This window comes from Cnephaeus nilssonii (assembly GCF_951640355.1).
Source record: "Cnephaeus nilssonii genome assembly, chromosome: 7".
Lineage (NCBI taxonomy): Eukaryota > Metazoa > Chordata > Mammalia > Chiroptera > Vespertilionidae > Cnephaeus > Cnephaeus nilssonii.
Window position 1 is genome coordinate 12,478,026 of NC_137078.1, and position 26,925 is coordinate 12,504,950.

A 26,925-nucleotide genomic window follows, 5' to 3' on the forward strand; every position below is an offset into this window, starting at 1 on the left:
ACTGAAGGGTACCGGGTTTGATTCTGATCAAGGGCACAGGCCTGGGGTTGCGGTTGTGGGCTTGATCCCCAGTAGGGGGTGTGCAGGAGGCAGCCGATAGATGATTCTCTTTCATCATTGATGTTTCTATTTCTCTTTCCCTCTCCCTTCCTCTCTAAATCAGTAAAAATACATTTTTTAAAAAATGAAATAAGAGTTAAACTCTTGAGAGCAAGAAATACGAGATCATTTTCAAAAGAGAAAGTAAACGCAAAGAGACTAAATTTTTGTGACTTGTTTTGTATTAAATTGTTGGTAAGCCAGACTATTGCATAAGTTCAAAAATTAAGTTTTTTAATTTTGTTTTATTTCCAGATGATTCGGAAAGGTGTATTCAAAGACCAACATTTTGATCAAAACCTCAATTTCATGTACATAGAAGTTGATAAAGTAACAGAGAGGGTAAGTCTCTTTTAAGTGTGCAAGATTAAATGATTATCTTATTGTTAACAAATGACCTGGGTCATACTAGGAGCTATGAATATTTTGAAACATTAAAATAATTTCTTTTTGGTGTTGGCTGACTCCTGAATAAAATACATCAGGTTATGAAAAAAGATGAAGAAATTTAAAAATGTTTGTGTAGTATGAGTTTTTTTTTTTTATTATAGGTCATATTTAGGACCTTCTCATCTGTTCTTTCGGATCACTTTCTTGGCCTGGCCCACCATCTGTCTACCTTCCATATTGCTGTCATAGTGATATTTTTTAAAACAAATCTGATCATGTTACTCTCCCTGCTTAAAAACCCTTCATTGGCTTTCTGTTACCTAGAAGATACTATGTTTAAATTTCTCAGAATGACAAACTAAGTCTTCTATGATATGAACTCTACCATCTTCAACAGTGTGCCCTCTCTTCACTGAACTCTGTAAACCCTACCATTCCACACTTGGCAGTTAGCTAAAGGGCATGACGTTTCAGATCTCTGTTCACAGACCATCCTCATCTTATTGGTTTCCTGTATTTCCTCATACCTAAAAAAGAATATGTATTCAATTTATTCTATTTCAAGCCTTGGGTGAAATATACATTCTGTGTGAGCCTTTCCAAAACCTCCAGGTTGAAGTAAGGACTTCTTGATTTTGGCCCCGTTATATTATATTAGAGGCCCGGAGCACGAATTTGTGCACCAGTGGCATCCTTCGGCCTGGCCTGCGGGATCGGGCCGAAACTGGCTCTCCGACATCCCCCAAGGGGTCCCGGATTGCAAGAGGGCACAGGCCAGGACGAGGGACCCCACCGGTGCACGATCAGGGCCAGGGAGGGACTACGGAGGGGGGGTAAAGGCGGACTCCAGGTTATGTCCAGCCTGTCTTGCTCAGTCTCGATCAGCCGGACCCCAGCAGCAAGTTTACTTATTGGTGTCTTCCCCCTGGTGGTCTGTGCACGTCGAGCAGTTGAGTGGCCTTAGCATATCATTAGCATATTACATTTTGATTGGTTGAACAGACGACCAGATGACCGGACACTTAGCTTATTAAGCTTTTAGTATATAGGATGCCCCTAACTTTGTCAGAGCACTTGCCACTTCATGTTATCAACTTGTTTACATGTCTATCTGTTTCCACTTCAGGGTAGTAAAAGTACAGTTCTAACAGCAAGTATTTACTATGCTATTTTACTTAACAATATTTTTGAATTCTCAGATTTTAAATACTTAACTAAGTTTTAGAGTTTCTGTTACTATTTTTTTAAATTTTTTTATAATAAATCTTTATTGTTCAGATTATTACAGGTGTTCCTCTTTTTTTTTCCCCCCATAGCTCCCCTCCACCTGATTCCCCACCCCACCCCATATCCTTACCCCCCGCCACTGTCTTCATCCATAGGTGTAAGATTTTTGTCCAATCTCTTCCTGCACCCCTCAGACCCTCTTCCCCCTGAGAATTGTCCGTCCCCTCCCTTTCTATGTCCCTGATTCTATTATATTCAGCAGTCCATTCTGTTCTTCAGATTTTTTATTCACTTGATTTTTAGATTCACTTGTTGGTAGGTATGTATTTGATGTCTTTTTGTTATTCATAATTTTTACCTTTACCTTTTTTTTTCTTCCTTTTCTTAAAGAATAGCCTTCAGCATTTCATGTAATCCTGGTTTGGTGGTGATGAACTCCTTTAGCTTTTTCTTGTCTGTGAAGCTCTTCGTCTGACCTTCAATTCTGAATGATAGCTTTGCTGGGTAGAGTAATCTTGGTTGTAGGTTCTTGCTGTTCATCACTTTGAATGTTTCTTGCCACTCCCGTCTGGCCTGCATAGTTTCTGTTGAGAAATCAGCTGACAGTCGTATGGGTGCTCCCTTGTAGGTAACTAACTGTTTTTCTCTTGCTGCTTTCAAGATTCTCTCTTTGTCTTTTGCCCTTGGCATTTTAATTATGATGTGTCTTGGTGTGGTCCTCTTTGGATTCCTCTTGTTTTGGGTTCTGTGTGCTTCCTGGACTTGTAAGTCTATTTCTTTCACCAGGTGGGGGAAGTTTTCTGTCATTATTTCTTCAAATAGGATTTCAGTATCTTGCTCTCTTCTGGCACCCCAAAAATTCGGATGTTGGTACGCTTAAAGCCGTCCCAGAGGCTCCTTATGCTATCCTCACACTTTTGGATTCTTCTTTCTTTCCGCCTCTCTGGTTGGATGTTTTTTGCTTCATCATATTCCAGATCTTTGGTTTGACTCTTGGGGTATGGTGATCTACAGTTGAGTTTCTGTATATTCTTTATTTCAGACAGTGTATGCTTAATTTCTGACTGGTCCTTTTCCAATTTTTTGGTATTCTCATTAAGGTCCTTGAAGGTCTCTTCAAGTTTCTCAGCGGTTTTTAGAAGATTCTTGAGTAACCTTATAAATGTGGTTCTGAACACTGTGTCGTCCAGTAGTTTACTTTCCTCCATCTCTCCTATTTGTGACATGCTTCGGTGTCTCCGCATTTTGGCTGCCTTCCTGTGTTGATGGAGTGGCTTTGTGCGGTCAGTGACCTATAGGGGCCGGTAGCTCAGCTTCCCCAATCACCTTAGGTGGTCGCTCTTGGTACACCCCTTTGTGGGCTGAGTGCAAAGTCTTGGTGTAGTTAAGCCTTGATTGTTGTTGGTGTCACTGGGAGGAATTGACCTCCAGGCCAATTGGCTGTGAGGACCCACTGTGTCTATAATGGAAGCACTGCTTTGCTGGAGACACGCTTATGGTACAGGGCTTGTTTCAGTGGGGCTTTGGTGCTCACTGAGTCCGCCTCCTGAGTTGAAATCTGGTGTCTCACACTGACCACTAGATATACTGGCTTCTGGAACTCCAATGGGATGCAGTTCAGCTGCTGTCTGAGGCCACCCTGCAGGAGCTACAGTGGGAACTGCCGTCCTCTCCTCCCTGCTTGGAGCTTGGAGGCTTTGGAGCTGTCTGTACTGGGTTGCAAGTTTACTAGTTTAAACTGCAGTAGAGAAGGCCATTCATATGCAAAAGACGCTGCTAGGAGCTTGGGTGTGTTTGTAGATTATGGGGGGCGGAGTCTCAGGGCGTCACTAGGCTAGGGCGTGGCAAACAGCGATGGCTGGCAGTGAGCCGCCTCCAACCATGTCCCCGCCTCTAGCACTCGGCGCCGCCAACAATTCTACCTCCACGCAGCTCTGCTAGCAAGCCACCCTCATTCTCCACTCTGATGGCAGACAGCCCAGTCTCTCCCCAGAAACTGGATTTCAGAGAGATTGGGGGCTTGTCTCTCTTCGGATTGAAGAAAGCAACGCCCGCCTCCAGCTGGGTTCCGCTGCCAGCCCGTTTCGCGCGCGCGCTCCCCATACCTCAGTTTTTCAGCGTTTGTGCCCTGATTGCGCCCGTCTCTTTCGGTCTAGTTGTAGAGGTTCCGCTCAGCCAGCTTTCCCATGGTTCTGGGTGATAGACGTTCTGTCTTTTAGTTGTAGTTTTGGAAATTGTTGTGGACCGCAGCAACCCAGATGTTTATCTATGCCGCCATCTTGGATCGAGCTCCTCTGTTACTATTTTTATAAAATTACATTATAGTATGATTTAAAAAAACAAAACTCTTAGGTAACTTATGGTTAACCTTTTTCATTTAGGTTTTCTTATTGCTTCTTGAAAAGACAGGATATAGGAAGTCACGTAAAAGTTCTAAATTAGTAGATGGTTATTCTTATAAATTAATATTTTTGGTAGACAAAAGTCTGATGTATTATATGTTTTTAGTAACTTTATTTAGAGATACGCATTTTAAAAATTATTTTTAGGAGAAAGTTACTGTCATGAGCACCATTAATCCAACTAAGGACCTGTTGGCTGACTTGATTGGGTGCCAGCGACTTCCTGAAGACCAACGTAAAAAAGTACACCAGCTAAAGGACTTATTGGACCAGATCCTAATGTTGGACCCAGCTAAACGGATTAGCATCAACCAGGCCCTACAGCATGCCTTTATCCAGGAAAAAATTTAAACGATGAAGAAGCTCCAATGGTTTGAGTAATTAAATACAAAGACTGAAGAAATTTCACAGCAGTTTATTAATGTATATAAACTTATAAATATTTCTCCATCAAATTTGAGGAAGCATGATTATATTTGAATTAACACCAAGGGTGATGTTTCTTTTAGAAATGTTAGTTAATCTGTTTTGTGTCTTATGTGAAATTTCACTGTAGAACTGTTTTAACTGCCAAGACTGCACAAAATTATAGTGCTAATGTATATGGTTGCAGTTCACATAAAAGACAAAAGCATCTTGTTATAAAATAAGTAGTGATGCTGGGTGGTTGATTTATTTTTAGCAGACTTGGCTTCATTTTGGTCTTCAGGTAAAATGGCCAGCATAAATGCTGTTTATATTCACATTTTCCTAGGTGTGTGTGTGCAGGCCACAGCAGCATGCCCTTGGTGTAGTCATTGCCGAAAGGGGTCTGTTCCTTCTTGAGCCTGCCTGCAGGGATGGTCTCCTCTTTTAAAGCAGGTTGTGTACAACATTCAGTACACTGAAGGTAAGCTAAACCATCAACATCACTGGTGTTTTAAGATGTTATTTTATTGGAACAATTGACAAATGAGAGGGATATTAGCTTTGTGGCAGAATTCCCTGCATGTGTGATACCTGATCTTGTTTTATTTTTTGGCATTGCAACTGTGGCATAGTTACAATTTCTGTTCTGTTCATCACATTTAAAATTGGAAGAGTATGCGCTTGATGGATAGAGCGCCTTCAGTGTACTGTTTCTTATTAACTTTAATTTTTAAAAATCAACTTGCTATAGACTTTATATACATTTTGTTAAATGCAGTTCCTAGTGAGATAGAAAAAAATGCGTAGTTTTCATTTACTAAATTACAAATGTTGAGGCATAATTCTGAAAGTCCTCATATTTAAAAGCTACATAGACAACATAATGAAATTTTTAACTATTTGTATGTCATTTTGAAAGTGTACTGCTTTATGGTAAAAGTGCTTTTCTTTTGTTCATTGTTTTCATTATTTGTGATCATGTTGTCTTTCAATACAGGCATAAACCTTCCACTCTTGAACAAAGCAGCTGCTTTTTAAAAGCGGTAATTGCTTCTTTACCTTTTATTTCTTTTGTAAATGAAGCTTTTCTTTAAGAATGTGACTTTAAAGTGTTGTCTATTGCATAAAACAGTTGACACTCACTTATTGTAAAGTGAAGATTGTTCTACTGCATGTGAAGTGGCCATGCAGATTTCTGTATGTTCTCAGTATGCATCACTAGATAATAAAGTCTTTTGTGAACAAGGCATTTGTAGCCATTTTTAAAAATTTTTGTCTTCAGTGCTGGTAAGTCAGGTAAACCATAAATAGTTAAAAGCAACCTTTTGTTTCTTCAAGTCTTTAATAGAATTATTTGCTAAAGATGTAAGCCTAGCCAAAGTTTATTATTTTATTACTAATTAGGATCCTAATTATCTCATCAAAAAGTTCTACAAATATTGTCAGCTTTCAGTGTAGTGAGATAATTCCTGTAGGTTAGGGGGTATAAAATCAGGATTTAACTAATGTTTCTGCTATTTTCTCACTTTTCCTTTTGATGGTGCGGAAAGAGAAAAAAGGAAAACGGGGCACAGGCCATTCAACGCCTTCTCCAAGGGGTCTGATTTGCTGAGACACCAGCTTCACCTTCTTAACAAGGTTATTTCTGACAGCATGTGTAGATAAACATTTAGCAACAGTTTAAAACAAAAATCATGTAAATGAGCTTGGTTTTGCAACACAAAGGAATTTATATTTTTAGCATGGTAGAAGAGAATTTTCAGAAATTTGTGTAATCTTTTTCCTTTGGGTGGTAAGATTAATTCTTGTCTCCCTGAGGAATATGGAAAGTAATCAGATTTTATGGGCTTAAATAATATTTTAAAATTGTAAATGGGATTTTTTTATTCACCCAGGCACTAATTACAACAAGCATGCACATTTTGGTGCATTCAAGAATGGAAAATCAGAATAGCAGCATTCTTCTGGTGGGTTTTGCTTCACTTAAAGACATGAACTACAGCCAGGAAAGCGATAGATGATATAATAAGCCAACTTTGAATCTACACCCCATCTCTTCACGGTTTAGACTAACTAAACTAAATACAAGGTAGTGCTCATCTTCAGGTAGAGTGAGCCTTGTAAATGAGGCATCACAGGTGCAGCTTTCTACCTAATGGAATGGGTAGAGATTTCCCACCATTATTTACTTTATTTTGGTGATAATATGCTGCATATTCAAGTCTTTTGTAGTTATTTTCATTCAAAATAGTTAACATTTTGATGCTTCTGGTGATTTTCATGGCTTCATTTTATATATTTATTTAAGTTAACTTCTACTAGAAACAGTTCATCTTATGCCTTCGAAACTGTTACATATTACTTAAAAAACAAAGTTGCTTGTTACTTGTTCTTTGTGTTTTAGGTGCAGCTCAGTGGAAGATGATGACAACCAGAAGACATGAGCTAAGGTTTCTGTTCTATAAAAGATTTAAAAAAATCCTCCATTTAATTTTTGTCTAATTTTTTAGTTTTCAGCGTTATGATTTGGGTTTCATTAATGTTTGGTACCTAGATTAGTAGTGCTATTGTGCTCATTTGTAAAGTGCTTGTTTTATCATGCTCTGCCTTCCCCCCATCTTCCCTTTCCTAAAATAAAAAAATAGTGGTCAAATTTAGTGATATATAAGACTCTTGAATGGTGAGATTCCTTATATAATACATGGTTTTTAAATTTGGTTCCTAAGGATTATTAGGAAAACAGCAAACATCAAAATAGCTTACATCAAAACATAGTCTTTAGCTTTGGGTATCTTATCTCCTTGGCAAATGCAAAAGAATAGAAACTGGAATTTTAAGAACACTATTCAACTCCTTTAATAACCTATTCTCCAACTTGCCCTTTAGTAATTTTATTTTTAACAAGTGCTCCAGTCATGGTCTTAAAGCGGGCAAAATATTTAGAGCCATTGTCAGTTTTTCCTCTTAGGGGAACTGAGAGGTGATATAATTTTGATCTTTTATATTCCCAAGTTAAGTATTCCTAGATTAATCTATTTGACAGGAACCCTATAAACAGTCTATATAAATGACATTATTAGAATTTGTAACATTTGCTGAGGCAGAAATTTGGAACTCTGTAAGACCTTTGTTGGATTGAGGTATTTAGTGAATAATCCTTTAAAAACCTGCATTCATGTTTCAGAGTAGCTATATAGTTTTCAAATATAATTATCTCATGAAGGTTTTGCTTTATTACACGCTTTATGGCAAAAATGATATCAAGTATATCAAGTGATTGTCAGACTTCAAGGCTCATATGTCTTGGGACAGAACTCCAAAGATGTCATAGTTCTTTCTGCAGTTGGGGGAATAGTTGAGATTTTAAGGAAGCATATACATTTTGGACACAGTTCTAAATAAGGTCTTGGTGGACCTTATTCTTGAAGGTTATCAGAAAGTAGGTTGGAATTTTGAGGCTTTGAAAGGATGAAGCATCTTGTTGTAAATCTTAAAATCATCCATTACTTTTATTCACCCTTAAATCTTGATTGCTAGCATCCTGTTCCTTCATTCCCCAATGCCTATCTTATTCCACTCTACTTTTTCTCAAAAATAATTTTATGTTTCAAAAGAATTTTTACCTTTTACCATTATAATCGCCACTTTTTCCCCTAACTAAAACAAATACTCAGGACATTTTTATAATACGGAAATGTATGTTTTATGGTATGTGGTAGAGGCAGTGAAATATAATGTTCTCAGATTTGTTCCATGACTGAGAACAAATACTATATTTTACTTGTACTTAATCTATCATCATTTTGTAGCAGAACTCTAGCTGACTAGGTAGAAATAAAATCTCTGAAATGAAACAAAGGAATCACATACCTGAAAAGTTATGCCAAGTAGTTACGGAATGCCCTTTTAAATGTTGGAAATAAGAAAGAAGCAAGTTATTCAAATGTGTAACTTCCTTCCCTTAGTTATAATGACATTATTAAAATTGGGTTTCATAAAATGTTTCTTCATAGTATCCTAGTTCAATCAGATATTCAACATGAATTTTATCATTCTCTTGGAAGGCCCTCCTTATAGAAATGTTCAATACACATTCATCTGTGTTTTTCACATGTCAATAATGTACACTAAATTGAGTTTTAAAATGTTTTCCAGTTATTTTGATAGATATCATCATGGCATCTTTAATTGTTCTTTTCCTTCTATATGTAGGGTAAGGGACTGTTCTTCTGAAGAATCTTTCCATTTAGTGATCAAGATATGGAAGCTGAAATCTGAAAATACTCAATATGCATTCTAATTGTTTGTGGTATCATTTGAATTGTAACTTGCATTTTAGCAGCAATGTTCCCAATCAACATATTGGGGAAAATATAATAAAATATGCCACTTGTTACTATATTGTCTCCTGATTTTTTTCTTTGCTTGGTTATGTTAGGTTTTAAATTAAAGACACCATTTCTTACCTGATGTTTCTTAAGTTCTGTTTTACTGCTGGTCACAGATGTGGTTCGAAAATTATTCTGTGCTAAAATATGATTGGGAACTGCCAGGTTAAATTAAATATTTACTTTAAAAGTTCTCAGAAGACATCTGATGTGCCATGTAAATCTCAGTGATGAGGAAAGGTGTGGGAGAGAATCTTACCAAACTACTTTGCAGAATCTGCCCTTTCACACCTACAGCTTGGAATCAGCCAATTTAGTATGATCATCCTTTCAGACATCAAAACATTTTCTAAGCAACTAAATACAGAACATACACCACAGGGTATTATGTTCATATTTTCTTTTACATGTATTTTTAATTTGGCTTTCTTAGTAATAGAAACATAGTAAGCAATGTGATAACTCCCTTTCTGTAATTATTTAAATAAATTACTTAATTGCAGATGGGGAGGCCTGACGCTTATCCTCAGTCTAATCACTTCATTTTCTTCTCTTAAGAAAATGTCATCCGTGTTTTAAAACAGTGAATAAAATATTTATGAGGTCCTGTGCTTCTTTAACACATGCAAAGCAGGATTGGAAGTTGGAGGGCCAGTGTCTGGCTTCATAGAGTATGCTTGGACACCTGGAGCTACCCGCCACCGAGAGGCCAGTAGACTAGTTTGGTTGAGCCTTGATTTTTTTAAAAACATGGGCTGAATGGCAGTGGCTCTGGATAGCCTTGTAAAGGCCCCGAATGTAGTTTTCTACTTGGGCTGGCAGAAGATTAAGAATTATATAATTATCTAAAGTGGTTGACAAAGGCCATGAGATCCTGTTTTTATTAGGGAAAGTAATTCTCAAGAGTATTGGGCTGGGGAGGACATTGCTGCAGAACTTGAAGAGAAAAGCCATTTTTTACATGTGCTTTCTCTCATTGAAAAAGAATTTCTCTGTTAAGATCCAAAGAGTTAAGTTTAGATCTGGAGATCTAAATGTGAGAATTTATGAGCAAGCCAAGTTTAAAATATCCTGAAGAGAATTACTTTATTTTTATTTATTATATGTCTCTGTTACAAAGTTTTCCAAATGTTTATTCAAAAATAATGGTGAAAGTTTATCTCAACAGATCTGATAGACAAATATTTGAATTTGTTTATAACTACATCCCCCCCTCCCCCATCCCATCACCCAAGGTGAGTTTATCAAAGTCATATGTGTTGCCTATTTGAACCAAGTTGTTTCCCCCATCATCCTACAAAATGGACTTGAGGTGGCTACATGCACTTCCCTACACACAACTTAGCCTCCTTTTAGGGCTCAGTTTAAACAGAAAAAGGATTCCTAGCGACTATATTTTTACTAAGTGATCATGATATTAAAATTATTTGTCTCTGCTTCATAATTGAAATCAGCAATGCTGCTAATATATTTTAATGATCTGGAAGGTATTGCAGATCATTTTTGTTTAGGACTAATGACATCCTAGATAAAGTAGTCTGGTTGCTTCCAAAGAGAAATTTGCCATTTCCTGTACACCTCCCTCCCTCCCCAGCCCCAGCATGCACGTGAACACGCAAACGCTCATGCACTCCAAAGAATCGAAGCAGTCCTTTAGTGTATGATCAACTTCATGTAACTCCTGACAGACTGTTCCCTGATTACCACTACCTCTAAAATGCTCCTCCCTACTCTCCTATAGAGAGTGGATTTTAAACTATAGTTGCTCTCCTTAACATTTATTTGAATTACCCTTTAATTCATCTCATCTTTACCACAAATACTCCATCTTGTGGGAGGGGATGATAATCCCTGACTTCCTTTGTGTGGGGGTTTGGGGATGGGGAGAGGACTTTTACTTTTCATTTTTACCTTTGGGGGTTAATGTTCAGAGTTATAATCAGGTGGCTTTATTTTAATGTTTAAGAAAAACTAAATTCAACTAACCACTAAAACCAAAGCAACCCCCCCACCCCCCACCCTGCCGCCCCAAATATTCAAACTCTGAGCTAAACATGTTACATCAAGTTTTTCCTTCAGAGTGTGATCTGAGGACCACCTGCATTAAAATGATCTGGGATGTTTGATTATTTTGTAGGTCCCAGGCCCCGCTCCCAAAGATTCTGTTTCTATAAGCCTGCAATTGAACTCTACTTTTTTGTGTTCCTGATTCTTAGGTACAGTAAGTGTCAATCCATAGTTTCCATTTTCACCAGTTAATGAGTTAAGCTTTAGCTTAGTTTGAATTTCAACTAACCAGGCTTAAGATTTCCAGCAACCAAGAGCCTTGGTGGGTGCGGGGTGGGGGGGCGGGATTTCATTACATGAAGATTCTGGCTTCTCTGTGGACAGTGACTTTTTCCCATTTTTCCTTGGACATTTAAAAACTTAGATTTAAGTGGAAGAGGGTTGTTTCATGCCTAAACCTACAGTTAGGCCCCAAAAAGAATCTTATTTTCAAATAAAAAGGGCCTGGGAAATGGAAAGTTTCTAAGAATTCATTGCAGAACCATGAGGATCTTGTATATTAACAAAACAGCATGAAATCCTTAGCATTTAATGGCTAAGTACCCAAAGGATAGGTCAAAATAATAGACAAAAGAGATTGTGGAGATGGGACGGGAAAGAAAAAAGATAACCAAGTGGGAATTGTTTTTAAAAATCACTGATAGAGGTAACTATTATGTGTGTATAATAGAACACAATAATTATAGCAACAATAAATCAATTATACAATTTATTGATGGAATTATACAGGGAAACAATCACAACAAAAGAATCTTTTGAGTAGAATAGTTTACTAAGTGAAACATTTTGAAGCAACATGCAAAAGATTGTCAAACATTTTGAAACAACATGCAAAAGATTGTCCAATACGTCACCTTCGGTTGATACGTCACCGATCCCAGCAGTGATTTCCACAGGTTCTGCTCCATATCACATCAAGTAGTGTGTGTGTGTTTAATACCTGCATCTCGAAATGATGAACCATATTTTAGCTGGGCTTCTTGAAAGAGATTTGCTCATATTGAGATGTATGGGGGGAAATGTTATTTTTGCTCAATGGGTGAGCACTTACCCTTAGCTCTAAATGAAGGTGATAGACAGTTTAGATTCTGAATATAGAATGGCCTGTTCAATGCTATATGTTTTCGGTAAAGTTTCTTTTTGGTCCTTGGTGCCTTCATTTCTTCCCTCTGATTTTCAGAAAAAGACAGAGGTATAGGTGAAACTGGTATTAGAGACCTTGGTGGCAGACAAGTTCTTGTTGAGACCACTTTAACCAGTGACTGAGTTGACTGGACAGTAGCAGGACTGGTTGAGAGTTCTTGGCATGGGTTTAAAGTGGAGGTTTGGGGATTTTTAAAGTCATCATAAGTTGCTATCAATTGTTTTGTTGTGGATGAACTTCTCAGCGATGGTGGTCTAGAATTCCATTTATATTTGCCAGCACTGTTCCAATTACATTGTGAAGCATTTTGTTCAAGCTTGCAAAAAGCAGAATTCTTTTTCCTTTTTTCTCTAGTTTTATCTACACAAGTTGTCTGAAGACTTACAGAGTCGGAAAGTTTTGGCTGTTTCATTTTGGGTATAGTTTTAGAGGAAAAGGGTCGTTCGGTAACAGCTGGAGTACAAAAGGTAGTTTGTAATCTTGGCCTCTCTTTTTGAATAGTAGTATGTTGTAATCGTTCCAGTTCTAATAAACGAGTTATCAAAGGTTCAATACAGCTTTCTGGAGATTCCACTGTTGCTTTCCAATTATCAGATTTTGAGAGGGCTAATTTGTGCAAGTCCAGAGTATTAAAAGGAGGAGGGAGAAAATCAGGATATGGAAATACTTCATTTGGTTCTTCTGTGAAAGATTCTTGAACATTTTCTATTGTTTCTGGCTTTAAGTTCAGGTCCATCTTTTTAAAATAGCTGAGTAAAGTATCATTTGCTTTCTCATTTTCTGATAAATCACTTTCATCTGTTAAATTTTCTTCTACACTGCTGTTTCTATATTTCAAATTCCAAGTTGGAGCAGATAAAGTTTCACCACTGTTGTTTTCTACAGTTGAACATAAATTATTAAGAGAGTCATTTCTGTCCTTAAGAAAGTCTCCATCAGCATAGGGCCAGCAGAGACCTAATGGCGTCGGCAGTTCAGAGTAAGAACCAACTTGCTTATCAGCTGGAGCACTTGTTAGTGAGTGGTTCAGAGTGAAGAGCCTTATGGGATTGTTGGTTGTATTAAAGCCAATTTCCATTGAAGGTTTTTTGAAATCCCTTAAAAATGATTTAATTAATGAATGGCTTGTTGACTAGAATTAAAATGCTATTAAATTATAATATGTAACCTTTATCAAAGACTAGTTAATGTTTAGTTCCCAATGGCATGTGCGTATCTATCTTAACAGAAATATGCTAATTTTCAAATATGCTTTAATTATATACTGTATACATTTTAAAAGAATTAAAATATTAATTGGGCATCCCCTTGTGCATACACAGGTTATGAGATCATTATAACGATTACAAATGGTTAACTGTGGCTATGAATTGCCATAGGCTAAAAGTGGCTAATTATATCTGTTTGCCTATGACTATATTGTATATGCAATTATGCTGTCTGAAAAGGAGGCTATATAACTCAAACTGAAATTATAGTGAAATGTTTATAGACCCAGAATTAGATAAAGGAGACTGTTAAAGAAATTAGTTAGGTTACTTAATAAAGGATTCTACTTTAGCCATTATGGTTTTAAAAAATTATTCTAACAAAAAAAGAAAGCAAAACAATGTCTATCAAACAAAAATTACCCCAGATATAGTCCATAGTAATTTTCATCTGATGGTGGTCTTTTGCTTTAGGAGTAAATACTTCTGGGTATTATGTTAAATTGAAAACTGCAAAAAAGCCAGGCCATAAAATACTGAGTTTAGTTTGTAGTTAGTTTTTGTTAAAGCTTACTAGAAATACTGACATTGAAAGATTTGATCAATTAATTGACATATGTACAGGGTGTTCCAAAAAATGTATATACACTGAATAATTATAAAGGCAGTGTTTATTAAAATATATTTCATTTTCAAAATGTAATAGGATCTATAGACATTGTGTGTATACATTTTTGGGGGGACACCCTGAATATAGTTTCATTAATTCTTGCTTCTTTTAAAGCCAGTTTATAGTAAACACCGCAAAGTAATCTTGAAAGATTGTGAAAAATATTTTCATTTCTACAGAAAATGGTAATTTATTCATTTTCAGGGGTGGGGAACCATTTTTGCCAAGGGTCATTTGGATATTTATAACATAATTAGTGGACAATACAAAATTATCAACTTAAAAATTAGCCTGCTATATTTGGTTAAACATTTAACTCACCCCTAATACCTTGGCAGGGCCAGACCAAATGATTTCATGGGCCTTATATGAATGGCCCTCGGACTGGATGTTCCCCACCCCCCGACTTGCCTTTGAAAAACCACAGAAAGATTATTTTAAATCTGCAATTGATAATAGACAGATTCCTGTAGTGTAATAAAAAGAGCATGGAATCTAGGGACAGAAGACCTAGGTTTGAACCCCTTTGCCAACACTGAGCATAATGGAAATGAGAATGCCTCCCTTGGAGGTGATCTAACAAAATGATTATATGAACGTATTTTGCAAAAATGTTTAACACTGAATGAAAGTTACCATTACTTTTATTCTCTTTACTTGTTGATGGTATATTGAAGAGAAAAAAAATCTCCATAATGAAATATTTCATTGATAACACATTTCCAACTCTAATATTATTAGGCCTTTGCAGTATTAACAGCAAATGCCTATCAAACACATTATTCTGTTTAGTCCTCACAATAACCCCATGAAATAGGCATTTTTATGTTCTACCTTTTATGGGTAAGGAAACTGAGGTGAGGCGGCTAAGGTCACACATCTAGTGGAGCTTGGATTTAAACTCGGGTGGTAGGATCTCATGTCTGTGATCCTAGCCTGCACTCCACTGTTCGCTCTTCTGTTAATTTCTTGTATATGTCAACTCATTTAATCCTCACAACAATCCCATATGTAGGTACTGTTATACATTTTCTTCCGGTAGTTTTTTGTCCTTGTATTTCAGATAAATAGTTAACTCATGTATATTTAAATTTATTTCACTAATTTAGGGATTTATAAAAAATATCCTCTTACCTGTTTTCCATGGTATTTCCTTCTTTAAGAGGATAACTCCATAACTGAAATATCCCTTGTTTATTATTCTGATAACAGAAAAGCCATGGGCAACATTTTAGTAACATGCATTTAAAAAAAATAATACTTTAGGAAAGGAGTATGATGAATAAAATCCCACCTGTGTTCTTTTGTGAGCATGCTCTGACAAATTAAGTTCTAGCATCAGTTGCTCTACTGGAATTTCCAAATGGTTCTATAAAGCAGCAGAAGACTTTTAAACACTATCTTTGTCCCTACTCTTCTTCTAAGACTGATAGTTGTTGTAACTAAGGGATATATAGTTCCAATAAAGAAATATATAGTAATATATATTCCTTTGAAGACATACAGATATCATTTTTTACTGTCTTCACAGGAATTACTATAATCTTATAAATACCAACTAAACAGTGTTAACTAATGAGGTTTGAATACTTTTAAGGTTATCAGTATTTTACTAACAGTTAAATGTTTTATGTTTTGATCAAAAAAAGGCAAATGAAATTAATTTTCTCACTGCTTCAAAACAAAATATTAACCATTTCAACTGCTTTAAGATATTTTAAGGGCTGAGACCATTACCTTTGGCAATGACTAGAAAACACTATAGTCACTATAAAGTTAATTTCCATATATAGTATTGTATATTGAAAAAACAAGATATTAATTTAATGACCAATTTGTAGCCATAAAAAACATCTTTGAATTGATTAAAAAATTCTACAGACATGAAATATAAAGTTTAACTTTGAGTAAAGAAGTTTTTAAAGAATACAACATTTAATTGTAAAATAATGTTTTGTGAATTATTTAAAGCCAAACATTTATCCTTACCTTGTTAATTTTGCCTGAAAGAATGTGTATAAAAAAATAACAATTAATAGTTACATAAGATTGGTTGTACTAAAAACAAACCCCCTTTATATGAGTGGTTATTCATATGAATACATTTTCATATATTTATAAATATAAGTATATAGACATCTAGGATTTCTTACCACCTGCTGCACTATCCCTTCCAGGTGGGAGGTTTTTATTCTCAGGAACAGGTACTTCTGAATCCAAATTCCAGTGAGATAAATTCTACAACAATATTTGTTTTAGGATAAACTTAATGTTAAGAAAATTTTAAAAAGCTCAAGTACATCATTTGACATGTCCTTTGGGTAGAGTGTGACATAGGGCACAAAGCTTCATGACCCCTCTGCCACCTATAAGGGTACCACCAGCATATTGGAGGCGTGTGCAATGTTCTCTTATCAAGTTATCAGCTTGGTAACACTTATTAGTTGGGAAATTGAAAGACTTTTACAATAACTTAGGGTTTCACTCTCATTTTACTAAAAATAATGGCACACAGGTTTTCAAAATTGAGTTTAAAAATATAAAAAAATGTCTACTTCATTGTGTCAAATTCACCAGTTTCTGTATCTGAAAGCCTATAAATCAAAGAAAATTCTCTAATCCTCACATTATACTCAACACTGACCAGCCCACTACTCATTCTGGGCTTCAGGAGTTGAAAACACTGAGGAAATACTCAAAGCCAAAAAATGAATAAGAAAATGTACAAATGTCAACTGAGTATTTATGTTCCAGACATTGTGCTGAGTGCTATGGGGGAAAATGTGGGATGTATAGGAGAGGATTGTAATAATTTATCCTGGAAGAGGTGATTAGTTTATTTTTTCAAGTAATTTTTTTTTTAGAAATGAACTCAGTATTTTTTCTATCTCAAATGAGGAAATCATTTGTAAATTAAACTAAGCAATATACAAGTAAGATGTTAGGTAGTATTAGGTGTCATCCCCACACTAAGGAGGAACTGGGAGAATTAAGCTTAAATACCATCTGAGGATTTAACTGATCCACAAGGATCATTTCCTGATAGGAAGGAGAGCTGAATCTTGGGAGCTAGGCTGTAGATGATATTTGTTTAATGGTGTGTGAAAAATAAAATTAGTAAATTATTCTATGTTTTCTGAAATAAGTCTCATCTCTATGTGAGAATTACTTAGGGAGCTTTTAAAAAATAATAGTTGAAAAAATACTATTAATTCTAATTTAGTAGGATGAGGATATGGCCCAGTTATTTGTATTTTTAAAATGTCCCCAACAGATGCTCAAGCTTCTCTCAGCTATGTGTGTGACCCTGGTATACTAATGTATAGAATAACAAGGGAGAGAAGTATTCTTAAATTAACATAGTAAAGGGAAGCTGATGAACTGTGCTGTTGAGATCATACAAAAAAATTAATATAACCAAGTTTGTCAATTGGAAAGAAGGCCCTCACCCACATGTGAAGCCAACGATGTTGCAAACTCCTTACAGGTTGTGAATTGGTTATTCTTTTTTATATTCCACCTGCTTTACTAATATTTTTCACAAAATATGTGTGAGAAAATAAAACAATCCGATTGTAATTAGAAATGTCTCACGATGTGGAGAGAAGCTGGTTAACTTTTTCTTTGTTAAAAGACATAAAAATTTTCCATTTGATATTCCAAATGTGCCAAGAGGGAAAAAGCACAGGACAAACTGGTCTCCAAGAGACAGCAGCAAGGGACCTCAGCAGCAAGTGCATGGGGTTAGGTCTGAACCACGGGAGCTGCTGCCCGAACGCTCCGGTCAGTAGCATCTGCCGTACCTCATGAGAGATGTTCGACACACGCAGGCTGGTGCCATAGTTCTCACCATTTCTTCTCCCCATTTTGCTCCTCTGTGTCCTTAAAATCCTACACAGGTTGTGGAACAGGCACATTTATGGGTAAGGTACAATACTGATTTAAAGAAAGCATGCACTTTGCCTTCCCATCTAAAGGAGAGTAAGAAAATATTTAGAAAGCAGAAGAACGGGGCTATGAGGGTAGGGTGGGGTAACAAATAAAATCAACCGGAAACAAGGGACAAGCCAGACCAAAAAAGGGCGGGGGCAGAGGGGAGGTGTATAGACAAAAGCAAACTGGGAGATCTAACAGAAGAGTAGGAAATTAAGGTCTGGGATGACAAAGGAGGTATTATCAGATAGATAAATAAAATACAAATCACAAAAAACAAGTTGGTGAATTATCTGGAACTTAAAAAGCAGGGCGGGGAAGTCTGCTATTCATCACCCACAGGTGCTCCAGGTGAAACAGAATCAGCCTCACAAACCGGCATGTTTCAGAGGCACTGAAAGGCCCACGGGACCAAACACTGTTTCCACACCAAACGAGCATGGGTCCGAAGCCCACTCCGGTTCCGAGGGGAGTGTGAGAGAACTGGAAGGAAAGCCACTGCAGTAGCCAGTCTATTTGCTAATCGTTTCCGTTTTATTGTCTCCTAGAGGGGAAGGTGTGTCCTGAAGAAATGGAAAACAGTTCAGGAAGGTTTGGGTCGGGGGTGTGGAGCCACCTGCTCTGTGCCAGGTCCTGGGGTGGAGGAGGAGGGAGGACGCTGCCCGGGCGGCGGGCGGCGGGGGGAGCGGACCCCAAGGTGTGCGCCCCGTGAGGGCACCGGACCGGGCGAAGGCCCCGCCTGGCGGAGGGGCCCGGAGTCGGCGGCCCTGGTGCCTGGGAGCCGGGAAGGAGCCTGGGGGTCGGGAGCGGGAGGCGGGGTCTGGAGAAGTGCCGGTGGGTGCACAGCCCGGGAGCGCCCTCCCGGGGCGGCGGGCGGCGCGGCCGCTCTTACCCCGCCCCGTCGCGGGCCCGCGCGTCGTCCGCGGCGGCGTCTCCCAACGCGCTGCCTCCTCGCGGCCCCGGCGCCTCCGCGCGCGCGGCGAACGGCTGGGCGGGCGCCTCCTCCGGCTCGGCCTTCCTGCAGCGGGAGGACAGGGCGGGCAGCGGGCGGCCGGCGGGGGCTGCGGCTCCGCGGGCTCCCCCTCGCCCCGCCCGGTCGCCCCGCAACTACCGTCGAGCGTGGGCGCCCACGACGGCCCGCGTTCCACCGCGCCCCGGGTATCCCTGGTCACGGGGCTGGCGGCGCCGCCCAGGCCCGAGCCTCCCGGGGTCACCCGGCGACGCTGCCCCGGGGCCTCCTCGGGGCGTCCTGGACCCCGGGGCCATCGTGGGCAGGTGGCCGCCAGGGGCTCCGACGGGCGGGGTCACGGCCTCAGTGCCCCCCCCCGCCGCCCCCCTCCCCCGCAAGGGAGCCCTGGCTTCCTGCCCTGACCCCCCATCCCGCCCGCCTTCAGTCTCCAGCCTCCACCCCCTCTCGTTCACAGGAAGCCAGGGGTTCTGCCCTGGGCTAAGCTAGACAAGGCTAATCTGAGAACACGGGCAGATGTATGTAAAGTTCCACTTTGCTTATAATATGTAGAACCATAAATACCAACAGAAGAAGAAGGAAGTATTCCTGCCCAAAGCAGGCCTGCCCACCTCTGGTCAGTTCCAGCTAAGTCATTGCTATCACAACAGAAAGAACAAAAGTTGATTTTTTTTCCCTTTAATACATTTAGATTGTGTAAGGCCAATTTTGCCCTTCAAGTTCATATCTCTTAGTTTAGTTCCCTGAAATAAGTTCATGGAGTAGGGGGAGGAGAGGAAAAAATACATGTATATATACACATATAGAATATGGGTATATCATTATATATACTAGTACATATATTATGTAAATAAATACTAATATATAAGTGAATACGCATTTGTGACTGCCATATATTTGTACTTGTAACTAAATACTAAAAATGTTTGTCAAATGTAGATGTCCTAAAGTATTGGCATTTGAAGAATTTTTTGCTTTGCTGATGGATACTATTGCATTCTGTTGGGTTGAACATCCAGCTCTAGATTCAGCCCCCAGAATGTTTTATTAAGCATCTGATGGCACTGGTTTAACATTTAGGGGGAAGGGATCCCATGCTCCTTTGAGTGTCTTCCAAGGAAAATGCACAGGGGTTTCTCAGATCTTGGGTCCCCATCCCCACCCCCTCCCAGAGGTGTCCTCCCTCTGCATTTCCATGTTCCTCTGAGAAAGGCCTTTCCTTTTTTTATTTCAAGAAATAAATAAAATAACTTAAAAAAAAAAAAGGCCTTTCCTGACTTCATTTTTAAAGAAGTCCTTCCCACCCATATTGCTCTATTTCATAAAGCCATTTTTATTTCTTCTCTGTACATCTCATGATCTTGTTAGTCTTATTTGCTTTATAACTTATCTGTCTCTTTTCAGTAGACTATAACCCTAGAGGAGGGCAGGGGCCTTTCCTGTCTAGTTCATTGCTGAAATCCCATCACTTAAAATTGTGCTGGGCATCCAGTAGCAGCAAATTAAATATAGAAGAATAATTGTAAGATTAGCCTACGCCTCTTTGGATATCTCCCTCCTAAGCGTGCTCCTACCAGACTGTTGTCTATACCACTGATCTAAAACAAATGCCCTCCTAATGCCTAAGGTAAAGTCCAAATTATGTAGCCAGGCTTTAAGCATCTGCTCATCACCTTTTCAGTGCCTACAATGTGTCAAACACATTAGACAGGCCCTGGCTGGGTAGCTCAGTGTCACCATACCCCAAGGTTGCAGGTTTGATCCCATGTTAGGGCACATACAAGAAGCAACCAATGAATGCATAAATAAGTGTTTCCCTCTCTCTCCCAAGTCAATGAAAAAAAAAAAAAAGAAGAACACATTACACATTTTGCAGTTTTTCTAAACACTCCCCCAGGACATACACTATGCTTACTTTTTCTATAATTGCTCCTCTTTTTTACATCCTCCCTCCTTTTATCTGCTTAAGTCCTGTTTATGTAGCTCTAGCTCACAAATCATCTTCGCTGATACCTCGGGAAGAATAAATTGCTACCTCTTCCAAGAACCCTATTTTGGGTTATATTATAATGATTTGTTTACAACTCCTTACTGTTACATTATAATTATACACTGAGTGGCCAGATTATTATGACCACCTGACATTTGTAGGCAAATTAGCCGTACACTGCATCGTATGGGATTTGGAAGCTGAAGGCCTGTTCGAACACCTTTGCTGTCTGCAGGTACCAAGATAAAACGTCTCCAATTCGCACAGGAACACAAGGATTGGACAGTCTAGCATTGGAAAAAAGTCATGTGGTCCGATGAATCACGTTTCCAGTTGCATCATGCAGATGGCAGAGTGAGAATTTCACGGAAACAGCATGAAAGCATGCACCCCACATGCATGAGTACAACCCTTCAAGCTGGTGGGGGCAGTGTTATGGTTTGGGGCATGTTTTCCTGGCATGATTTGGGCCCTTTAATTCTTGTGGAACAACGTCTGAATAGCACAACATACCTAAGTATCATTGCTGATCAAGTTCATCCTATCATGTTGATGGTGTATCCCAATGAAGATGGCTTCTTCCAACAAGACAATGGGCCATGCCACGGTGCTCGTATTGTGCAGGAGTGGTTTCAAGAACATGAGGGAGATTTACCTTGTTTAGGTGGCCCCCACAATCACCAGATCTCAATCCAATTGAGCATTTGTGGGAAGAAGTTAAAAGAGCCATCAGGCAGCTGGTTCCACAACCATCAAATCCACAGAACTGGACAGTGTTATTCATCAGGCATGGTGTCAGATTCCTCACATCACCTTTCAACATCTCATGGAGTCAATGCCAAGAAGAATCGCCGCAGTATTGAAGGCAAAAGGTGGCCCATCAAAGTATTGATGGGGTGGTCATAATAATCTGGCCGCTCAGTATACATTTACAATATCTCACTCATTTCAATGCCTTGAAGGCAAGACCTGGCCTTATTCTAGCTAGCAGTGTGCTGGCATATACTAGGCACTCATTAAATATTTGAAATAATTTACTCCAAAAATAACATTTGCTAGAGTGTATGATGTGGTTACTATGTGCCAGGCATAGTGCTGAACATTTTATACAGATTAACCAATTTAATACTCTTAACAACACAATGAAGTCGATACTACTAGTTATTCCTATTTTATAAATGACTAAACTGAGACTAAAAAATGTTAAGCAACTTTTCCCTACTTACAGTTACTTGAAAAATAGTGAAGTGGCGAAATATTAGAGTCCATGAATTTCCAGCTGATGCTTTTTACAAATATATCTAGTTGGGAATTTTTGTTTTTCTCCGGATAGGAGACAAGAATTTTATGTGTGTGTGTGTATGCATGCGTGCATTTCACACATCTCCCATCTTTCTTGCTTCATGTTTCTACTTCTGCTTTTTTCTTTTGTTTCAGAACTTGAGCTGATTCTTGATCCCTTAAAGTCCCTCTGAGTTTGTCATTAATACATCCTCTAAGATTCTTTTTCTCCCATATCCCTAACATCATCCTTTCCTGTTATCTCCACTTACCTCCTCTTCCTTTCTCTGGAGAACTTTTGAACACTTTGACATCAGCCTCAAAATTATGTACCATTCCCCCCACACACACTTGTTGAACAGATAGTTTTTAGCATTACATGTTTAAAAGGATAGTGGCAGGATAGTCCCTGTACAGTATTTATAGGGGAATACTCATTCTAAGTGGTGAGGAGACAAGGTTAAGAGAGAGAAGAACTAAATGTGAAATGTGGGCCCTGACTGGTTTGGCTCAGTGGATAGAGTGTCGGCCTGCGGACTGAGGGGTCCCAGGTTCGATTCCGGTCAAGGGCATGTACCTTGGTTGCGGGCACGTCCCCTGTGGAGGGTGTGCAGGAGGCAGCTGATTGATGTTTCTAACTCTCTATCCTTCTCCCTTCCTCTCTGTAAAAAATCAATAAAATACTTAAAAAAAAAAAAAAAAGAAATGTGGTATTGTGAAATATAAGGGCAACAACTAAGAGAACAACGCCTTCTCCAAATTCTTGAGTCTAGTTTGGCTCAAGTCCAGCCTTGAGAGCAGGGGGATTAATTAGAAGTGGGCTATTTTCTGTATGGGGTCTGGTCCAGCTTTAACATCAATTCTTGGCCCAAAAGCACACACCTTCTTTCTAGGCCATCAGAAGGCACTCTGAATTCAGTTTTTAGTGGTAGCCTCAGGCTTCCACTGAAACTAGTACCTCTTTAGCTAATCCAATGGAGTAGGGTAAGGTTGATGTTCTCTGTCTCCTGTCATTCAACAAGCCCTTATGTCAATTACAAAGAAGGTGGTCTGAATTGGTGGAAAAGAAGAAAAGCCTTGGGCCAATCACTTAGTAGGTAAGCATGCCTTGCTGCCCACCTCAATTTCTCCTACTGTGACAAAGGTGACATACTGACCACCAGATAGCTATTTTGGAAAGCACTTTGATATACTTTTTTTTTTCATAGTCCAGGGTTATGCAAATAAATGCCAGCAATAACATTGTTTAGTTTCTAGTTATTCTGGAGGAAAAAGGGTTCTGTTTCAGTCTACCTCTTTCCATACCTCTCATGTTTTTATATTGCCCAAGCATTTGCCTCCCTTTGTTTTTCCCTAGATTATTGCCAAGGTCATGGCTGGTCATATATTACAACTAGAGACCCGGTGCATGAAATTTGTGCATGGGGGGGGGGGTGTCTCTCAGCCCAGCCTGTGCCCTCACCAATCTGGGACCCCTCCAGGGATGTTTGCCCATTTAGGCCCAATCCCGGTGGGATCGGGCCACCGGGATTGGGCCTAAATGGGCAGTCAGACATCCCTCTCACAATCCAGGACTGCTGGCTCCCAACCACTTGCTTGCCTGCTTGCCTGATTTCCCCAACCGCTTCTGCCTGCCATCCTGATCACCCTCTAACCATTCCCCTGCCAGCCTGATTGACACCTAACTGCTCCCCTGCTGGCCCGATTGCCCCTAACTGCCCTCCCCTGCGGACCTGGTCATCCCTAACTGTCCTCCCTTGCAGGCCTAGTCACCCTCAACTGCCCTCCCCTGCTGGCCCGGTCACCCCTAACTGCCCTCTCCTGCTGGCCTGGTCACCCCCAACTGCCCTACCCGGCCAGCCTGGTCCCCCCCAACTGCCCTCCCATGCAGGCCTGGTCTCCCCCAACTTCCCTCCCCTGCTGGCCTGGTCACCCCCAACTGCCCTCCCCTGCTGGCCCGGTCACCCCTAACTGCCCTCCTCTACTGGCCTGATTGTCCACAACTTCCCTCCTCTGCCGGCCTGGTCCCTCACAACTGCCCTCCCCTGCTGGCCATCTTGTGTTGGCCATCTTGTGTCCACATGGGGACATCCATCTTTGACCACATGGGGGCGGCCATCTTGTGTGTTGGAGTGATGGTCAATTTGCATATTACTCTTTTATTAGATAGGGTTGAATCTTCTTCAGTGTAATTATGTAAATACTAGAGGCCCAATGCATGAAATTGGTGCAAAAGTAGGCCTTCTTTCCCCCGGCTGCCAGCACTGGCTTCCTTCTAGCACCCAGGACCCAGGCTTCCCCCTGGCCACCGGCAGGCACCCAGGTTTTCCTCGCAGCCCTGGCTTTGTCCAGAAGGACAAAAGGACGGACATCTGGTCTAATTAGCATATTATGCTTTTATTATTATAGATTATTATAGATTTTCAGAAAGTCAGGACAATATTTTCCAATTAATAATATGCATTATTGTTCTCAAGTAGATGCTAAGTGAGTGGGAACATTTCAATTCAATTATGAGCAGTTTGTATTTAGTGGCTGATTTAGCTAACTTGTTTTTTTTATTCCCTTTTCTGCTTTGAAATTCAGTCATAGACAATTATATTTTTCCCTGATTTAGAATTCCATTTCTATGAGTATTTACCTTCACTACCCTAACTTACTTGTATAACTTTTATAATTATAATTCCTTTTTAAGAAGCATAATTGAAAAGATTTTGTTAAAAGTTGTGTTTTTGTTTGAAAAATTAACCTTCAATACTTTGTTTCTTTATTTGATAGGTCACCATTCTATTGCAAAAATATGAGAAATCTTGTTTAAAATGCATTTACTCCGGGAGGAACCAAGATGGTGGCAAAGGTAAACAACTAAACTGCTGCCTCGCACAACAATTTCAAAACTACAAGTAAAAGACAAAACGTCTACCACCCAGAACCACGGGAAAGCTGGCTGAATGGAAGTTTTACAACTAAGAAGGAAAGAGAAGGGAGCACAAATGCTGAAAAGCTGAGGTACGGAGGCACACGAATCGGGCTGGTGGCGGGCGACTGGGCGCGCAGCTTTTTTTCAACCCGAAGGGAGACAAGCTCCCGATCACTCTGAAATCCAGTTTCTGAAGACACGTGGGGGACCTAGACGCCTACGGGGAGAAGCTGGACTCTCGACCATCATGTCGGAAAGTGAGAGTGACTTTTTTGCAGAGGTGCGCCCAGCATTCATTGTTTACTGCACTGGATGCAGGGACTTGGAAACGTGGAAAGGCAGAGACGGCTGACGGCAGCCATCGCCGTTTGCCACGCCCTAGCCTAGTGACGCCCTGAGACCCCGCCCCTCCCTGAGACCCCACCCCGCACATTCTACAAACCCGCCCAGGCTCCACACAGCAGCTTTTGCATATAAATGGCCTGTTCTGTGGCAGCTTAACCAAATAAACTGCAGCTCCAGTCAGACTGCTCCAAAACCGCCAAAGCCTAAGCAAAGAGGAGAAAACTGTAGTTCTTGTTGTAGCTCCTGCTGGGTGGCCTCAGACAGTAGCTGACCTGCACCCCATTGGAGATCCAGAAACTAGTGTATCTAGTGGTCAGTGTGAGACGACACCAGATTTCAACCACTCTCATAAGTGATACATTCAAGAGGCAGACTCAGTGAGCACCAAAGCCCTACTGGAACAAGTCCTGCCCCGTAAACATGTCTCCAGCACAGCAATTCTTCATTATAGACACAGTGGGTCCTCACAGCCAATTGGCCTGGAGGTCAATTCCTCCCAGTGACACCAACAACAATCAAGACTTAACTACAACAAGGCTGTACACACAGTCCACAAAGGGGTGCACCAAGAGTGTCCACCTCAGGTAACTGGGAGGCTGACCCATTGAACCAATAGGACACCTAGTACACAAAGCTACCCTACCAACTCAGGGAAGCAGCGAAAATGAGGAGACAATGAAACAGATCACAAACGAAAGAAATGGAGAAGAACAAACGACTGGACATAGAGTTCAAAACCATGGTTATAAGGTTTTTCAAGAATTTCCTGGAAAAGGCCGATAAATTTAATGAGACCCTTGAGGATATGGAAAAGGACCAACTAGAAATTAAACATACACTGACTGAAATAAAAAATATTATACAGAGACCCAACAGCAGACTAGAGGAACGCAAGAATCAAGTCAAAGATTTGAAAAACAAAGAAACAAAAAACACCCAACCAGAAAAGCAAAAAGAAAAAAGAATCCAAAAATATGAAGATAATGTAAGGAGCCTCTGGGACAACTTCAAGCGTACCAACATCCGATTATGGGGGTGCCAGAAGAAGAGAGAGAGCAAGATACTGAAAACCTATTTGAAGAAATAATGACAGAAAACTTTCCCCACCTTGTGAAAGAAATAGACTTACAAGTCCAGAAAGCGCAGAGAACCCCAAACAAGAGGAATCCAAAGAGGACCACACGAAGACACATCATAATTAAAATGCCAAGAGCAAAAGACAAAGAGAGAATATTAAAAGCAGCAAGAGAAAAACAGTTAATTACCTACAAGGGAACACCCATACGACTGTCAGCTGATTCCTCAACAGAAACTATGCAGGCCAGACGAGAGTGGCAAGAAATATTCAAAGTGATGAATAGCAAGAACCTACAACCAAGACTACTCTACCCAGCAAAATTATCATTCAGAACTGAAGGGCAGATAAAGAGCTTCACAGATAAGAAAAAGCTAAAGGAGCTCATCAACACCAAACCAGTATTATATG

The 26,925-nt window shown here is 39.7% G+C and overlaps 2 protein-coding genes across 20 annotated transcripts in view; one reads left to right on the forward strand and one right to left on the reverse strand.

Moving 5' to 3' along the window:
* The window catches only part of PRP4K (pre-mRNA processing factor kinase PRP4K), a 57,342-nt gene extending 48,417 nt beyond the window's left edge, over window positions 1–8,925 (forward strand). For 2 of the 15 annotated variants that reach the window (XM_079776397.1, XM_079776398.1), the window contains exons 14-15: window positions 355–441; window positions 4,266–8,925. In XM_079776397.1, coding sequence (XP_079632523.1) covers window positions 355–441; window positions 4,266–4,469 — 291 coding nt within the window. In that variant the 3' untranslated portion in view covers window positions 4,470–8,925. The remainder of the gene's footprint in view (window positions 1–354; window positions 442–4,265) is intronic. The other 13 variants (XR_013813754.1, XR_013813756.1, XR_013813758.1 and 10 more) reach the window with 13 other exon arrangements.
* A 2,697-nt stretch (window positions 8,926–11,622) lies between these two features.
* On the reverse strand, window positions 11,623–19,198 carry FAM217A (family with sequence similarity 217 member A). Of its 5 annotated transcripts, XM_079777315.1 has the most exons (7): window positions 18,277–19,198; window positions 17,807–17,894; window positions 16,157–16,241; window positions 15,993–16,006; window positions 15,298–15,372; window positions 15,138–15,205; window positions 11,623–13,222 (listed from the first exon to the last, which is right to left on the reverse strand). In XM_079777315.1, the coding sequence occupies exons 1-7, from the start codon at window positions 18,375–18,377 to the stop codon at window positions 12,004–12,006; spliced, it is 1,650 nt and encodes a 549-aa protein (XP_079633441.1). In that variant the 5' UTR covers window positions 18,378–19,198; the 3' UTR covers window positions 11,623–12,003. The 5 variants fall into 5 exon arrangements, with proteins under 5 accessions (XP_079633441.1, XP_079633438.1, XP_079633439.1 ...); XM_079777312.1 differs by lacking the exon at window positions 15,993–16,006 and having other exon boundaries at window positions 18,829–19,198; XM_079777313.1 differs by lacking the exon at window positions 15,993–16,006 and having other exon boundaries at window positions 18,277–18,314.
* Between the last annotated feature and the right edge of the window lie 7,727 nt (window positions 19,199–26,925).

Coding starts and splice junctions, on each gene's coding strand:
- FAM217A (XM_079777315.1), bottom strand. CDS start 18,377: ATGCTCGTTTGGTGTGGAAACAGTGTTTGGTCCCGTGGGCCTTTCAGT. Junction 15,206..15,297: donor ATGCTCACAAAAGAACACAG/GTGGGATTTTAT, acceptor TTCTGTTATCAG/AATAATAAACAAGGGATATT. Junction 13,223..15,137: donor GGAAATACCATGGAAAACAG/GTAAGAGGATAT, acceptor ATCATTTTTAAG/GGATTTCAAAAAACCTTCAA.